At 40.2% G+C, this 18,595-nt stretch overlaps 1 protein-coding gene across 25 annotated transcripts in view; it reads right to left on the reverse strand.

The window, feature by feature from the left end:
• Positions 1 to 18,595, reverse strand: part of KIAA1217 (KIAA1217 ortholog) — a 355,102-nt gene that overhangs the window by 79,506 nt on the left and 257,001 nt on the right. For 22 of the 25 annotated variants that reach the window (XM_064407697.1, XM_064407727.1, XM_064407743.1 and 19 more), the window contains one exon: positions 14,839 to 15,034. In XM_064407697.1, coding sequence (XP_064263767.1) covers positions 14,839 to 15,034 — 196 coding nt within the window. Of the gene's footprint in view, positions 1 to 2,687; positions 2,838 to 2,958; positions 3,054 to 3,206; positions 3,386 to 14,838; positions 15,035 to 18,595 lie in introns of those variants that run through there. The other 3 variants (XM_064407802.1, XM_064407794.1, XM_064407787.1) reach the window with 3 other exon arrangements.

Here is an 18,595-nt window from a genome sequence, read left to right on the forward strand (position 1 = left end):
GAGATGGGGACTACTAAGCCCAGCTGAGTGCACTGCGCTGTTTCAGAGCCATCTCAGGTATCTCTGTACAACACTGCATTGTCCCAGGAGGAAACACCTTTACTGTCTTGCTGTCTGTACAAGATGGAGCAAGTGTAGCTTCCACAGTGGTGTAAAAAGATGGCAGATCACAGAATCACAGAATGGCTGAGGTTGAAAGGAACCTCTGGAGGTCATCTGGTCCACTCCCACCCCACTCAAACAGGGACAGCTACAGCTACTTGTGCAGGACAGCATCCAGACAGTTTTTGTGTATCTTCCAGGATGGAGACTTCACAGCCTTTTTGGGAAACTTGTGTCAGTGCTTGGTCAATCTCATCGTGAAGAAGGGTTTCCTGACATTAGGGGAAATCTCATGTTTCATTTGGTGATTATTGTCTTTGGCCAAGTCACTGGCATAAATGAAGAGAGACTGGCTCTTCTTTGCCCACTCCCTTCAGGTTCTTTTTTACATTGATGACATTACTGCCCTTGAGCCTCCTCTTCTGCAGGCCGAACAGTCCCAGCTCTCTCACCCTGTCAGAGCAAAGAGGCTCCAACCAAGTTAATAATCCTTGTGACCCTCTACTGGATTCTGTCTGATCTGGGAAGATTCTGTGCTGCCAGGCCTTTGCACCGACCAGTATTTAATACAGGTGGGCTAAAGTCTGGCAGAGCATTTTACACAACCTGAATTCACCCCAGCAGTTGCAGTGTAGATGCACTGTGAAGTTGTTTTCCCATGACCAATATAATCAGGAGGATTGGGAACACAAGGCCCCCAGTGCAGTTGCCATCAGTCATCAGCAAATCTCAGCAAATCACAAAATTTAGATGGTAAGTCAGTGAGTCACACTTGCAAGTCAGCAACAGGATGGGCACTTTGTGGTGCTGAGATACAAACACGGAGCAAAAGCAATGGGGAAAGCTGAGGTCCTAGAATACAAAGGCAATTAATGAAAAGAAGGCATTCCAAGCTAAGATGAGCTCTGTTTCTCCTTATTCTTTAACATTTTGGTTCCTGTGTTTTCTGTAATTGCTGTGAAGGAGGGCAGAAACAGTCAGATGTTCCTACAATCAGTGGGTAATTCTGCTTGCACTTAGGGAAGGAAGATGTTAACTTTCCTGAATACTAAACAGACTACTCAGCATTACCTATTATTTAATATTAGGATGCTTTTATTAAATAGAGTTGTTAACTTAATCTTCCTATTATTATCAAGAGCTGATACTTCTTTCTTCATTAATACTGCAATCAAACCCCATATGAATCCTACTACAAATTTCCATTTTCCTTTGTCTGGAAAAACTTTTTCAGACTGAAATTAAACTAGTTTTCTTTCAAAGACTGAGAGGAGTTTTCTTATTACTTTTATTTCTAATGCCAATATTTAATGAGCTATTAAACTATTTTTCTCTTTTTTAATTATAATTTGAGACATAATTTATTTCTTTATGTTCATCATTTATGTCTTTATGTTTCTAGGTAAAATTGTCTTTTTAGTGCTCAAATATTCTCTGCAGCTAAACATTCTTCAGGATTCAGAAACCAACTACATTTGTAAAAAAATTAAACCAGTTAATTGGATTGCATTTATTTCACTTTTCCAAGATATTCAAAGACATACTCATTTTTTTATTTTAGCATTCAGTTATGAAAAATTTCTTCCTTATGAAGAACATAAGGAACCTTCTATGTTTTGGCATTTAAACTTTCTTGGATTTAGTGGCAAAAAAAAAAATCTTTTTTTGGCTAAAAAGATGGGCTTCACATACCAGCTTTGCAGTTGGGTGTGACTCCCTTTTCTGCCCAGTTTAAAAGTTAGTGCCAAATTTAGAAATGCTAGTTTTGCATTTGAGACCATTAAAACCACACTCAATATTGAGCTACTGAAACCATTAACACAGAATAAGTGGTAGAGTTGAAAAATCTTCCTTACACAGAAATCAAAATCACTGCAGAACAGTCTTGATTCTGCCAGTGCTTCAATGCTCCCACAAAATACTGATCTCCAAAGCAAAATCACAGTTGTCCTTGAGTCCTGAATTTTCAAAGCAAATATGCATATTATGCCTTAAAACACAGACAGCTTAAACATACAACTTGGAGAAATGTTTTGGCCCCAATCTCACTTGAGAGAAAAAAGATGTTTTCCAAGGCATAATCAATTCTTTTTTTTCCTTTATTCTCCTTTAAATCACATGCCCTTAAAAAACCCTACTGCCTTTCCTCAAGTTGTCTGATCCACATCATGGTACAGCAATGCTTGAGGGCATTTCCTATTTGACAGAACTAACTGCTCACTTCTAAAAATCCTTTTTGACCGTGACAAAACAGACTCAAAATCCATTAGTTAAAGTCATTCACAGTATTTTTCTTCCACACATTGCCCAGGTGAAATTCTGAGCACCGACAATACCCACAGGTTCCACTTCATGTAAACTGCTGGAGCTCTGAGGTGTGTTTTACCTTCAGCTAAAGAAAATCACTCCCATGGAGATTAAAGCAAGAAGAAATAGAATATAACTTAGACATGGTTTTTGTTTGGACACAGAACATACGTCAGCAAAGCTGCTGGAAAGATAATTAAACACAAGGGATGTTCCTGTCTCCATGTTCCCTCAAGTCCCTCTTGCACCTACTTATGCTTCTGTTACAATGGATTTACCTGAAACATGAAGATTGTGCCCATTTTTATACATCGCAAATCAAAGAGGACTATGAAATTCCCTGCTGCTCCAGGACAAGTATGAAGATGACTGTGAACAAGGTAACAATACCATGCAACAGTTCTGAAAGTGCACCTCAGACAATGCTGTGGTTCCCACTTCCAAGAGCTCTGAGATACTGCCAGCCCTGCACTGTCCTACAGCTACAACACAAACCAGAATGTTCAGCCATCCTCTTTGTCATGTAGTATAACTTAGCTGCAGAAATACCTCTGGAATTTTTGATCAGTCTTCACCTACAAGCAACAGACCACAGACTTAAACACAGGCCACAGCAGAAAACATTTGTATGTAGGCCTCAGTAGTATCAGCCTGGTAACAAATTGCTTCACAACATTCCTGTCAACAGAGGTATGCTTTAGAGAAGGGAAATTAAACACCCAAGAGGCAAAAGAACATGTTCAAAGAAAGGTTTACAAGCATCAAACCCAGATCTGATGATGATCCTGTGAACACACCACATGACTGCCCTTTCCTTCCCTACATACAGAGCTCTTTCAAAACACTGTATGTTCTGCTGCCTCTTTATCAATGGTCAGTGGCAGGATGTGCAAATTATTTCATCATTTCTCTCAGGGCTGATCTACATGAAACACAACACAGTGTGATGACAGATGCAGAGTCACCCTGACTCGGGTGGCTGAGCCCATCCCTGCCGGGTTGGGATGCCCAGAGCAGCCTCCCTGTGCCTTTGGCCAGCACAGCCCTGAGCTCAGGCACACACACCACATTCACAGAAAGGCCTTCAGCTCAGACAGTGCTGCTGAGCTGCAAAACCCGCCTGGGAGCTGAGGACATGCCCTCACAGAGTGATGGTGAATCTCAGCTGAGCACACGGGGTCTAGGCTGGCTTTAGAGCACGGATCTGCATAACCACAGTAGGGTTGGCACAGAACCTATACTGGTAAGACCATAACTCCTGAATCACAACTGGTAAAGGTTTACTCCTTATGGCAAGAGCTAATGTCATGCAGGTGTCAGGACACCACCCAGCTCACATCTCTCAGCACCTCCATCACACACATGGTGCTGACCTAACCCTGACTAAGCACCACGTTATCATGGTTATATTGCTAACAATGATCTCCATGCAGGGCAGCTTACATGCTTAAGAGAACTTTAATCACCGTTAGCTTTTGTTTAAAGAACAAAAATTACCGATAGAAATACGTTATTTAAGAGAGGAAAATTAAATACCTGATAAAACAAGAATAAGTAAACAAACAAGATTGGGTCCTCTTCTGTGACCTTTACAAGTATCTGTTAATTCTCTCAAACGATGGATTTTAAATGGAGAAATACAATTTCTCACACAATTGTCTTATAACAAAGAAGAAAAAACTGAGGCAGAAAGTTAAATAACTCCTCAGTTGAATGAAATAAAATACAGTTAAAGCTTACATTTGAGTTAATGAGTTTCTTTTCTGTGAAGCTACAGGACTCCCTCTCTGTAGGCAAGATGTCTTTACAAATTTCTGCACTGAAATATCTTACTGGCATTTGGCAATACCTTAATCTAGCTGAAGAGAAGTATTAACTGATGATAAAATCTGCATTTGGCTGGTGTAGGGTGCTTGGGCACTGGAGCATTGAAATCCTCCCACAGAACCAAAAACCACTGGCATGAACAAGGCACTCCTACTCTCTTCCAACACAGCTATTGCATGTATCCTCTGGAAATTCTGTGTCGAATCTGAAAATTTCTAGTAACAGTAAAGCTGGTTAGACTGCAGCAATCAAAACCTGGATGCATTGGGAGCTCTGGACCTCCCTGAAATATAAGGTGCAAAGCATGGTATAACTAAAATGGGGAAAATGCCATTAGATTAGTTTCACTCTTTCCCCTAACCATCAATTAACCAGATCTTTTTGAAAAGATGGGCAATCTTTTCAGTCTTTTCATGCTGCTTGAGCTTGATCTGCCACCATAAGTCACTGTCTCGGTCTGGACATTCCCTCATGTTGAAGTCAGCAGCAATGGTAACAAGCAAAAGTGAGAAAAAGCATCCTTGCTTCTTACTTATATTTATGTCAAGTCATTACCTGAGACTTGCATGAGTTTTAAAAGCTAATCTTTAAAGTCTCAATGATAACTGTTTTTGTTGGGGCCAGGCCTTTCCTCAAAAGTGCATTTTTAAATTTTAATTTCTTATAACTAAGATTTCAAGATACTTCCATTTTTTCTTTGCTTTTGACAAAATTGTCATATATAAGACTGTAAAGATAGCATAGGCCCATATTGTTGGTCTCTGTTCCCCATCCCTCCTTCCCCCCAGCTATCTAATAAACAGAGCAAACACACATCACCAAATTCTGCCAAAGTTATGCAGACACAAATTTGTAACAGTAACAACTCTTGCAGCATGGAAGAAATTCCTCAATATTAAGTTCTTACTTTCCATACCCTGAAGACTTAACTCTCCTATTTCACCACACAGTTTCAACTAGTCTGAGGTCATTGCCATGATCCTTGTGGTATTTCTAGCCTGAAGCTCTCATAATAACTTCTGTTAGGACTCCCTCCTGAAAATCTGTCCTCCACATTCAGAAAATGTTCTATAAATATACTTAGGTGTCTTAAAGTACTAAGGTAATAAAAAAGTAGATATTTTAATGAATAAAAGCAATTTCTTATTTAATTTCTTTTTTTGCACAATAGTCTGAAGAGATTTGTTCAAGGTATTAACTTGTTTGATAACAGTTTCAATTAAAATGGGAACTGTTTAATTTAGTCCAGTATTACATTTTATGATATTTCATTCTTCTCTGCTACTTAGTGACTTGCAGTAATTTGTTAAGAGAGATGAAAAACTCAGTAGTCACATAAATTTCCTACAAAAATGTTATGAAAAATAAGGGTTTTTAACTGTCCCTAAAATACTACCACTTTTCTATAAACAAATGCATTCAGCTGGCTAAGAAGAATAAGTAAAAACCAAAAAGAAACCAGACAACTTATTTTTTACCTAATGAAAACCCAGTATTTTCCCCATCTGATTCCTCATAAAACCTGTGAAAAAGCCTCCTGTCAAAAGGCAACTTTATCTATATACCTGTATCAGCAAGTCCATCTACTGTGAACAGTTACTTCTATCATCTAGAGATTCTGAGAGAACATTTCAGTTTAACCTAGCTCCCCAGGTGAAAATCAATGTTCTGGCAGGATCACTTTTGGACAATAATTGTATTCTGTTGCACGGAATAGCCCAAATGACCATCAAGGTGACTTTTTCATACCCCAAACTGACAAAACAATGCCAGCAAACGTGGAAGAACACAAAACCACTATGATACTGGTTGAAAAAATATTTTAAAAACTACAGCTGAACAACTCAGTAAGATGAACAAGAAGTTTCATACGTACTAGAGATATTTTTCAGAGGGCCCCTAGAGGCTCTGCTGCATTTACTGCACTCACATTCACCAGTTTTGCATAGTAAAGTCAGAGAACTCCACACACAGGCACAGGACATGCCCATGCAGGCTCTGCTTTAGTCCACCAGAAGCTGAGCCCCTGCCCTCTGAAGCACCAGTAAGCCATGGCTGGCTCCAAACTGACCAGTACAATTCCAAGGATGTGCCTGCCAAGGACTGCACAGATATGTGAAGCATTTAAGTCCACTGTGATCAAGTACTTTACACAGGGGCATTTTTGTTAGTAACTTTTAAATGGGCAAAAGCAAAAAAGACAAGAAAATATAAATTACATTTCTTGGAATACTTGTTCTTCCTCTTGAATAAACACACAAAAAAGAGAGATCTTACCCAATTGCATTTCCTTTGTGAATAAATCAGCTGTATCAAACTCATTATTTAAGTAATAACTGTTCTTATAAACCGTGTTTTTTAGTACTAAACGAGGTACAATTCATGTGTTCTAGGGCAGAATCTAAACATTTTAATAATCCATAGCCATGAAGCATTAAAGTCATGCAGGCCATGCATGCCTTTGGAATTTTGCTCCATTTACCAAATGGCCTGTATTTACAGCAGGAATTCTCTTCAATAATTCTGAAGTTACTTCATTTCTACTGTCAGTTGCAAATTTAGGGGTTGAGCCTTCAGCATTTAAGAGCATAGCTGGTTAGGGCAGTACACCAAAAATTCACCTCTGTCAGCTCTAACAAACAGCTTGACTTTGTGTGAAGCCCTCACAAGCTACTTTAGACAGGATCTTGGAACCAAGACCTTAGTTTGCATGATTAAGAAGAAAAATGCCAAGAGGCCATTTCCAAGACTCACTTCAATTCATCACTATCTTTCATGTATTGGGGGACCAAAACTGGACACAGTGCAACCTCACAAATGGTGAGAAGAGGGGAATAATCACTTTCCTTGACCTGCTGAGTAAATTTTTCCCATAGGTAGCTATACAGCATTCCCTTGCTGCCAACACACAGCCACCTTGTTGTCATACCCTAAGTCCTTTCTGCAAAGCTGCTACCAAGCCAACCTGTCCTTGCCAGTATTGTTCTGTCCCTGGTGACAGGCTGCATTTGCCTCTCTGGACTTCCATGAAGTTCCTGCTAGACCATTTCTCTGGCTCATTGGGTCCCAGTGGAGTGGCCATCTGACTATTCAGCACATCAAATGCTCTCTCAAACTTAGTTTCAGACTTGACCCTATTGCTGGTTCATTCCATCTCAACAACAAGGTTTCTGATGTCAAAAATCACTGGCACAGAGTCCAGCCCTGAGGAGCACAGCTAAAACCCAGCTGCCAGTTACACACTCTGAAGGCCACCCCTACCTCCCCCATTTGGCTACAAGGAGGCTATAGGAGATATGAAAGGCCTTTTTAAAGCCAAGAGAAACAACATCCACCACTCTGCCCTCGTACCCACAGATGGTCTATTCATCAGAGAAGGTAATTGGGCAAAGCAACAGTACAAGCACCTATCTCCTATGAAACAGCCAAGTAGTTAAAAAAATATCCAGAAGGACTCTAATCTATAGAGCTGCTCAGACCATTGGCCCTATTGTCCCAAGAGAGCACCCTAATCAGCAGGCTATCAACAAGCTTCTGATGCAGTGATTATCCTCTTATCCTGCTTGAATTGGGTACTCTGTAGCCAGAAATGCAGGAAAGAGAGAACAAGAACTAATAAAAGAGATAGTCTTATATGACACCACAGAGATACATTATTTCCCTCTGGGAACAGAAACCTGAACTTAGGCCCAGCATAGCAACTATGCATTAGAATCACTAATTAAAGACATAAACAGTACTGGGAGCAATGATTAAATCTAAGAGCTGTCCTCATTCAGGCACTTGCTGTCAGCCCTGGCAGCAAATCCTAAATACAATTTGCTGAGGGGCAGGCTATGCATCTCTCCTTGGCTAAAGTCTTACACTTGCAATGCATGGAATTGCAATATGCTTTTCTTCCTTTGCATACCCATGGAAGGCTCTGGTGTTGTGTGACTTACTGTATTAGAGGTAGACTTACAAATTTTACCTAACACAAAAATTACATCAGATTTATCCAAGTGATAGCTCCTGTCCTAGATACACCCCATGGGACAGCTCCATCTGGCCTCCTACCTTTCCTCTGAAGGAAGGAGACCTGTACAAGCTACTCCAGCTGCCAAATCTGTCTTCCAGCAGACTCCAAATACTGAAGGCTCAAACTGCTGCTGCTAAATCAGAATATGAAGTGATGGTAGAGCTGGATAAAGACATTACACCTTTTGTGAGGGCATTATTTGGGATAAAGAGAAAAGCCACTGCCACCCTGACACAGCTTTATTCAGTTCATCCAGGTTGTACACCCATTACCTCTCCTAGTATCTTCAGCACTTTTCATTCTGATTTATTCACATTGTAAGGTGCTGAAATAGGAGTATTTTGTCACTAGGTATTACAACACTGAGGCAGTGTTTTTGCTCAAGGTCCTTCAGTATTATTGCAGTGCAAATGAATAATAAAGTTTGCATTCAAAAGTCATTTAACAGATATAGCAGTGACAGACACAGACTTACATAACTAATGGATTTCTTTGGTACACTGTACATCATCTACTCCAGTATCACTGCAATGAACCCATTAGGTCCATGCTGTTACAGCCTGCTGCAATAAAATTCAGCTCCAGTGTGACACAGCATCTAAAACATCCTGCATATCAGCTTTGTGGTGGCAGACAGAATGTGCCTCTGTTGAAACAGTATGTACTAAATAGTATCTTGCTCCTTGGAAGCATTTTTTTTCAGGTTCTCCCCACACATTTTATTACAGGGGAAAGAAACTCTTAAGTAAACTGTAATTGTGGGCACAAGTGCTGGAAAGTCACATATTTCACTCTCTCCTATACCTGCCTTTCATATATCCTGTACAGACAATAAATGAAACATGATATGTCAATATCATTGTTTAAATTATTTCACTTTTTTGTTACAAAACATTTCAGGTAAGAGGTGTGTGTTTTTTTCTTTAGTTATTATAATTTGAAGAAAAGGGAAAGAAAACCAACTCTTGGAAAGCTGGAAGGAAAACCTGAGCTACATTAGTGTATTATAATTTCCTAGGGTCTGTGTTTCAATTCATTAATTGGAACTAGTTGTTTCAGGCTGTTTTTCCTATAGACTTGTCAGTCTCTGTTAAGCCATCTGACCACAACAGCAAATATTTACATGACCTTTTTGCATGTTGGCTGCTTTGCATACACTATAAAAGGCAAGATAGGGAAAATTCTTTAAGATGTCTGAATACATTAAAGTTATACTCAGCCTTAACTTGAAATGCACTTCCCAGGGAGTTCCTCTCCCATGAACTAAACTGAAGTTCTTGCTGACTTCATTAGGCTTAAGTCATGCCCTAAGGAATCAGAGGGCAGTGCCACCACTAGCAAATCACCGGTTTCTCACATAAAGTCTATGGCCATTCACACATCTTGTGTCTGATTTTACATGCCAATGTTAATTTCTAGCTCATAAATAGTAAGTAACAATTAATTACCTCCAATATAATATATCAGTCTACCTTTAGCATTTATATTTTTCTCTGTGTATCTTACAGTATCTTGCCTACATATGAATAGAGTTATTTCTACTGCCAGCTGAAAAGCAATGATCTGTCTCTCTGCAAAGGTTTTATTATGAGTGAAATTGTCACTGTGGCACTGACTTTCTTTTTTAACAGGCTTTGAGAAACATCTGCAAGAAATGCTATAAAAGATTGAGGCGTTATGATTATAGCCAGTAATGGCATTTCCATATAAGGTGGCAGCAAACGAATTAATCAGGCATTAAAATCTGTGCGTGCCAAAACTTGGGTTTGGGGGCTAATAAATAATAATCAGAATACTCCATGATTGCTTAAGACCCTCCCCATGCCAATCCTTAAGCATTTGTATAATTTAACTCCTTTATGTAATCCCTCCAAATGCAAATAAATGTAAATGTTGGCAGGCTCAGACATTTCTGAAGAGGCCTTTTCACACCATCTAACTTTAGGCACGGGTTTATCAGCAGGGAGCCCAGTCCCCCTTTTCTCCTCATCCATCTGGACTGGAGTGGTCAGGCACCTTGGCTGGGGCGCCCTAAAAAGATGATTGCAACCCTTGAGCCATAAAGCTTCACCCTCAGTCACGACTCAAACCCAACTCTTTGTGCGTTTATGGAAATCCCCCCTGTACCATGTCCTTCCTTCATCATGTCCTGCAGGAGCACCAACAGCTGTGGCTGCAGTGGGAGTGGTGACCACAGCTGCCCTTCTGGGCTCTGCCCCAGTCACTCCATCACCACCCAGCATGCCACTTACCAGGACACTGCCCTTTCCAGGCTGCTCCCATTGTTTGGACAGATGTACCACAGGAGAGACCACAAGTGAACATATTTGTCAGCCTTCATTTCACTGAGGAGGTACTGGAGCAGGGACAGCAGCGAGCTGCAGCGCGGGCACAGGCGGTGCTGGTGCAACCTCACTGGATGCCTGTCAGGTTCTGCTTCCTCCAGGCAAATTGCAAGTGAAGTTTGCTGAAAGCTTTTGAGCACTTTCCAGGTTTCAGATGATTCTCACTGACAGTTTTGCTAGATAATTTTTTTCCCACAGTTATCGCACTGGAAAAGCTCCCAGCTTTCAAATACGTATTTTAAAATGCATTTAATTTTCTCTTGCAGAGTGAATTCATTTATTTTAATATCTTGCTTTGTCTCCAGTCTGCACAATGGTGAAGCAAGTGTTGATTTCTAGTTTTCTTAGCCAAGAAAGACCTTAATTTCAAAAGCTGTGGCTGAAAATTTTAATGGGCCCACAATAGGAATATTGTTTACTAGGTCAACTCCATGTGAGTACCATGTCCTGTTAGATTAGTCCTGACTGACAAACCCGTGACAGTGAGGTAGCCAAAATGCATTTGTGTTATTCCTTCTCAAGCTCCATGTTAATTCAGACCACAATTTGAAAACAAACTGACTCATATATAGCTAGTAAAATAGGAGCCCACAGAACAATTAGAATTTCAAAAAGAAACATCAGTTTTTTAAAATGTATTGAGATATACGACGTAAAATTAATAGAAGTTTCTAAAAGTTCATTATTCTCCTTGCTGAAATTATGTTTGCTTAGAATCAAAACACAATTTTTATTTAAATTATATTAAATTAATAGATATGGAAAGTGAGGTGATGATACACAGATTATTTAAAATCATATGACTAGAAGTACGTTCATGACACTTTTAAAACTGAAGTTATAAACAGTTTCCTGTTTTTTTTTTTAAAAATAAACATTCCCCTTTTACAGTTGGAAATAAAAAGGACCACAGCATGCAAAGCATCTCAAAAGTGAAATTTCAGAACATTGCTGATGGTGTTGCTGGAACACAGTGGCAGAAGAGATCAAAAAAGACATAATTATAAAAGAAATGCACGTAATATTAACAATAATAATAATAATATAAAACATAACTATTATGGAATACTTTTTATCTTTTAAAACAAACTATTTGTTACTAACTGGTTCCTGGAATTACTTGAAAAAGGCAGATTGTGGGGTGATGACAATATGTTACCTCCTATTTGACTAGTATGATGACCCCTTAAGCCACACACATGTCTGTGACCTCTCCTAAAAACTATCAACTCAAAAGCTTCATATTACATTGCCTCCTTGTTGTTTGCTTACTTTTTTCTTTCTTCTGCATTTGGCCTGTTCTTGATGGGATAAGCTGGGACCTTGTCTGTGGCACATGAAAGACAGGGTGTTTTGCAGGGTCTGAAATCCTGGGCATTAAATAAAGTAGTGTATCTTCATGTGGCTGTCCTCTATTTCAGTACATGCAAGAGATGCTAACAAAAGGGTTTAAGAATTAACTACTTAAAAGTGAACTTATGGTCCTCCCATCTTAGCAAAGATATATTGAACTGCAAAATTTCAGGGCAGCAATGATAGTCAAGTGTCCAGGATGGTTTCTGGATGAACAACAAGTGGTTATAGCAGCACTTCTCAGCTGGAGAAGAAATGACCAGAGGGAAATGACAGGCCAAAGCAATCAGATATGGCCTGGGGGATGCAGATAGCAATGCGATGTTTGCTGTCCCCTCCAACACAAGGACTAAGGGGCATAACCTAGAGCTGATAAATAAATATAAAACAAAGCATAGGAAAGCAGTGGTCAGGCAGCAAACCAACAGAAACCTCCTGCCAAAGTCACAGGTGCACTGTGGAGGATGCGAAAAATTCACATGGGAATGAAAGGAGGACTGAACAAATACCTGGAGGAGACATCTCTTGATGGTTATTATACAGGTAGAAACCATAACCAGGAAAATCCCTAAGATGAAGATACCTTGAGGCTGAAAACACCTGGGGGAAGGATCACACATACCCACACGGAGAACTGATTCAGGACAGCCAGCACAGGCAAGTCCTGTCTGATCAAGCCTTCTGCAGTGGGCTTCCACAGCAGTGGACAAGGGAAGGGCTACAGATGCCCTTTATATGGACTTCTGTAAAGCCTTTGACATGGTCCCCACAACATCCTTCTCTCTAAATTAGAGAGAGATGGATTTGATGAGCGGACTGTTAGATGGATAATTAAGTGGTTGGATGGTTGCATCCAGAGGGTAGTGGTCAATGGCTCAGAGTCCCAATGGACATCAGGGGCAAGTGTTGTCCCTTGGGGTCTGTATTGGGACCAGTGTTATTTAATATCTTAAAAAATTACATAAATGAAGGGATTGAGTGCACCCTCAGCAAGTGTGCAGATGACACCTAGATGCACGGCGCTGTTGACAGGCCTGAGGAGCAGGATGCCATCCAGAGGGACCTGGACAAGCTCAAGAAGTGGGCATCTGGGAATCTGATGTGGCTTAACAAGACCAATGCAAGGTGCCCTGAGTCAGGGCAACCCCTGGTATCAACACAGGCTGAGGAATGGACAGAGTGAGAGCAGCCCTGCCCAGAGGGGTTGGGGGTGCTGATGGGTGAGAGGCTGGACATGGCCCAGCCACGTGCACTCACAGCCCAGAGAGCCACATGTGCACTGGGCTGCATCAAAAGCAGCGTGGGCAGCTGGTCAAGGGAGGGGATTCTGTCCTTCTGCTCTCTTGAGGTGCCACCTGCAGTGCTGCTTCCAGCTCTGAGGTACTCAGCCTGCACAGTGGGGCTGGACTGTGAGTTCCAAAGGCTCGACCACTTAACATCACATTGAAGAAAATAAAAATTTAACAGAAAATCCTGGGGTGAAGTAAGCCATACTGAGGATGCCCTAGCCAGCAGTGACTTTATAGGCAGTATAGAACAGTATAGTAAAAATAATAGTGCATGTAAACATACATGTGCTCTTAAAAACACCTCAAAAGCAGAAGTCTAATCCAAGTTGAAGTATCACAAATTTCTCCTCCAAAAGCCCAGGAGGTGACCCAGGAGGCTGTGGGAGGGCAGCCATTTGTGAGCTGACATGGACAAGGATCAGCTTCTTGTTTCCAGATCCACTGCTCTTCACTTTTCAGCTCTGGGAGAGTAAGGGACCCCTTCCAGCCCTGTTTTCTTCACACTTGTTGTATTTGTCAGATATCGTAATACTCTTGACAGAAACTGTCTTAGATTACTGGGGGACGAGTAAACCACCGTGACAAGCTTACAAGCATGGTAAGATTTACAGTCCAGTCTTCGATTTATGTCACTCTGTATATTGGGAGATGAGCCTACAGGAAAGCAGCATTTCAGTTTATTACCTATGAGCAAAACCTGCCTTCTCAGCAATCCACAGATGAGTTACGTGTCTTCCCACAATGCTTTAACTGCCCTCTGGTGTCTTCCCTCAAAAGAACAGCCTTTATTCACCATCCATCAGCTGAGCTGAGTCTCTGAGACAAAATTCACCATCATAAAAGGAGCTCTGGTTCACAGCTGGCAGAATTCAACCCCGAGATATGGGAAGAATGCAGGAAGCAGAGCTGTCCACCTGTGCTGACACATTTCTCTTGTCACTGTGCAGATGGAAGGGCACTGGCCCAAAGTAAAGGGCATCTCCATCAGCATATCCATTCAAATCCTCAGCCTGGAAAGTTACCACCACACAAATACAAACCTTTTCTGTAAGATGGATTACTAAGGCAATAATATCTCTAGGTTTACTTCAACTAAGTCTGGCTTTGAAGAGATGACAAAGTGAGAAACCTGTGTCTGCTGTCTGAAAATGAGGTTACAACCTTGGATTAAGTTCATTAGCAAATATTGTGCAGGCTTGGTAGGAAGTGTTTGCAACAGTGGGTTTTAACCATAACTGAGCATTTCATCTCCCTCTCCTTGCATTTCTACTGTGCTCCCATCACACTTTCAGATCTTATGAAAATAATATCTGAATAATAGATGAATAATAATATATTAAATAAATATGAAAATATATCTAACCATATATGAAAATAATATCTAACAAATAAATATGAAAATAATATCTAACCATTCCCCCAAGTTACTCAGTATCCCATACAGAGTTCATTTCCAAAGAACAACCTGACATGAAAAACAATGTGCTACCAAAGTCTTCACTTTTTCAAGCCCAAACTATTCAAAGCCTGTTTTAAATGCACAAATGGAAAACACAGACTAAACACAGAATGGAGAAGGACTGGAGCAGGCTCTTACCCAGTGATCTTTCCTTTGTTTGGTTGGCTGACCGCACAACAGGAAGACTTGCCCGCGTGCGGCTGCCCCTGGAAAAGGGGGTTGGAGAATCACCTTCAGACATGACCTCTAAGGAATCAGCAGATGCTTCAGAGAGGTGTTCTGTGTGGTCACCCAAATTGGGCTGTGGGCTCTGGGACGGCTTCGGGCTTCTTGTCTGCAAAACAGAGTATTTCCTTATTAGTCTACTGAAACCAGAGGGTGGGAGGAAAAAAAAAATCAAAGATAAGAAGGAAGGAGTCCAATTCTTCAAATTCTCGTATGCTGGAGGTCACTTGTGTAGATTATTTAGGAAAAGTGTCCTTGCACATTCTGCTGCAGTTTTTACGGTTGTATATCCACATTGCAAATTTTGTTGCTAACAAGGCCCTGAGGATACGACATGTGCTGAGGAGATGAACAGTAATGCCACTCTCTCCATGTCCACACAAACAAACACACACACTCTAATTTTATCAAATCTGCTAAGAAAAATCCTCTAAAAAGCAGTACAGTAATGGAGCTGTGAAGCTATCAATTTCAGTATCTTCTGCTGTGCCATCTACGCAAGGTCCAGGTCATGCAGTATAGCCAAAATAGCCATCCAACATTTCTAGTTGAAACCACAAACAATTACCTTTCATTTTGTTGCACCAGCATAAATCAGAACTGTCTTCATTAACTGACCAAATTAATTATGACTTTTACTGGGAAATCATACTAGTAAATTGATAAACACAGCTGCCAGGAAAAAACCCAACTCTTCCAGCAGGGGAGAGATATGGTTTCATTTATGCACTTCTACCAACTCTTCACGGTAGGATATGGCTAGTAAAAACACATTCAGTAGGAAATAAAATGTCCTGAACATTTTTTGAGAACTATAAATGACATTACAGTCATTTCCACAAAAAGGGGTTGCTTTAAGAAGCATAGTCAATACTGTGTAGTGAAACTCCCTTACAACCACATGTACTATTACTCTGGAAGAATAATTTCCTGGTCTCTCTCACTCAAACCATATCACAACAAACGGGAACATACAAAGCAGAAATTCAAAGCAAAGCAAGCTTACTAGGTTCCAAACCCAGTATGTAAATATGAACTTTATAGACATCTATAATCAGCACCAGACATAAGATAGCATTAAAATTGTATGTTTTTCTCTCCCCTATCATTTAAGGTCAGATGTTATTACGTTAAAAATCCCCAGTATCAAAATCAACTTCAACTCTAGGTTTGAAGATGCTGTCAAGATCCAACAAAAATTATGCTTCTTTCTGGAAAGCTAAGCTAACTAATCTTGCTGACATCTGTTTCTTTTAGTGGTTTTTCAAGTGAAATGAGCAAAAGTCATTTCAGCATCACATAATATTCCTTATGTGACTTTGAATGTATGATGAACTTCAACTTTTATTACATTTTCATTAGCTGGCTGCAGAGGGCTGTTCTTGCCAAGTTGTGCAGTTGCTCACAAATTACAATTATTAGCTATACCTCACAAGAAAGTAAATCCTCCAGAACTACTCACTTTCTAAATGCTAATATAACAACAGTAGGTACTATGCAATGTCCTGCAATGAAATTGTTCAAGAGCACTGAATTTTATGCAGGACTTAAAGCTAACAACATTTGCTCTGAAGTATGCTTTGAAGTGCCTCTGACATGGTCAGCACTAGTCTGCAGGTTGTAAATACAAGGACTTGTGCCAGGAAAGTTACAGAAGGGACAAGTGACCTGCAAACACAGAAAAGAACATGATAAGTCAGTACTTCTCCATTCAGCTTTCCAAAATTGCTCGTGAACCATCACTGTTAAGTATTTTGTTTACACAGGCATATTACGGAAGTAATACCAAGCCAAAACATTACAGCTCTGTCATTCCATGTAGTGATTAAAAACTTATCTGTATAAATCCACTAAAAGGGAGCTAGAAGGCATATAATTCTCTTTCTAGAAAACCATGACTAAAAGAAACAAGATTTTTAAAAAATAAAGAAAACAAAATCAATCTACAAAAGATCCTTAGTTTCAGAGTTTGTTGGGAAGGAGATTGCTTTTGTTTCTTAAAGAAAATATATACCGATAAAATTAAAATATGGATCGAGCTTTATTTTGCTTTGCTTTTGCTTATTTTTTTCTCTTCAACTTATAATAAAATAATCCCCAAATGTCACTTGAGACATGCAGTTGCACACGTATTGTTCATTGATAATATGAACAGATGTATATTTGAGCAGTAAGGGGACGCTTTATTACCAAAATCAACAGGCACAGATTTAGCTGAGCAGTTGCCCAGCGTGTCCTGTGAATGCACAGATGGAGCCAACCTCAGCAACTCTGTGTTTCTTTGGCTGCCCCTGGGGAAATGCCGTAGGACCTAAGACACAGCATCCCAGATCCCCACAGATGATATGATGTCATTACTGTAGCTAAATCTGTTGGGTCTAGCAGAGATAATTTTCTCCATAGCAACCCTCATAATGCTGTACCTCGTACTGGTGGCTAGCAGGTGCTGATAACACACCATTATTTCTGCTACTGTTGAGCAGAGCATGCACAGCTTAAAGGCTCTCTCCAACATTCCCTCACTCACCCAGGAGGCTGTGGGTGGGCAAGATCTTGGCAGAGGATATAGTCAGAAGGGCTGACCCAAATGACCAAAGGAATATTCCATACCACTTGATGACTGTTCAGCAATTAAAGCTAAGAAAAAGGAGGACGAAAGGGACCATTTGTTACCACATTTGTCCTATGGAGCAACTGCTACATGTACTGAAACCTCACTTCCTGGGAAGTGCCTGGACATCATCTGCTGCTAGGGAATAGAGAATACTTTGTTCACTTTTGCTTCCACATGTGGCCTTTGCTTTTTCTTTATTGAACTGCATTTATCTGAAGCTGTGATATTTTTCCATCTTATTTTCTCCCCTGCATTCCAGCAGAGGAGGGGCGAGTGGCTTGGTGGGCAGCTGGTGTTCAGCCAGGGTCAACCCACCACACTAAAAAAGATCATTTTTTTGGCAGCCCTTGTTTCTCACCACCAATGCTGCAGCTTTCTGAAGGCAAAGGCACATCATGGATTCTGCTCAGATACAAAGCCCACCCTTCCTCTTAATCCACTATCTCAAAACCAGAGGAGTTCCACTCTAGCAAGCGGAGTGACACCAACATAAAGCCAATACAAGCTATAAATGAGATCCACCAAATACACACATGAAGTTTATGGAAGGCTTCAAGTTATTTGTCAGGCTAAACTTCTGTAAACATTACATTCCAAGATTCTGAATTTTAAGCAGATGCTAAAAAAAAATTCTCAAACTCTGCAACAACAGTGGGTATTCAAGAGAGATACGAAAGCAGATTTTATGAGAAAGCATTTTTGTTATTGGAAACAAGCACAAGGCTTGATGCTACTTAATAATCAAGGGGATTCCTAGGTATCACTTCTTAGGAAAACCAACTCATGTAGTGGGGAAGGAAACTGCAACATTTACAGAGCTGTAGCTACAAGTACTTTTAAAGATTTTTGAAGAAAGCTCTGTAGAAATCTTCACTATGGTCCAAACTTGTAATAAGTATTCAGGATGTTGATTCTAATATCAAATAAGAAAAATAAGACAAATGTCAAATAAATACTTAATAAGTAATGCCATATATATTTTTTCACTGAATGATCACTAATATTAAAATAATACTTCAGCAAGTGTCATTTTAAGGACTTTTCAGGAACTAGCAC

Source organism: Passer domesticus, chromosome 1, assembly GCF_036417665.1.
Source record: "Passer domesticus isolate bPasDom1 chromosome 1, bPasDom1.hap1, whole genome shotgun sequence".
Classification (NCBI taxonomy): Eukaryota; Metazoa; Chordata; class Aves; order Passeriformes; family Passeridae; genus Passer; species Passer domesticus.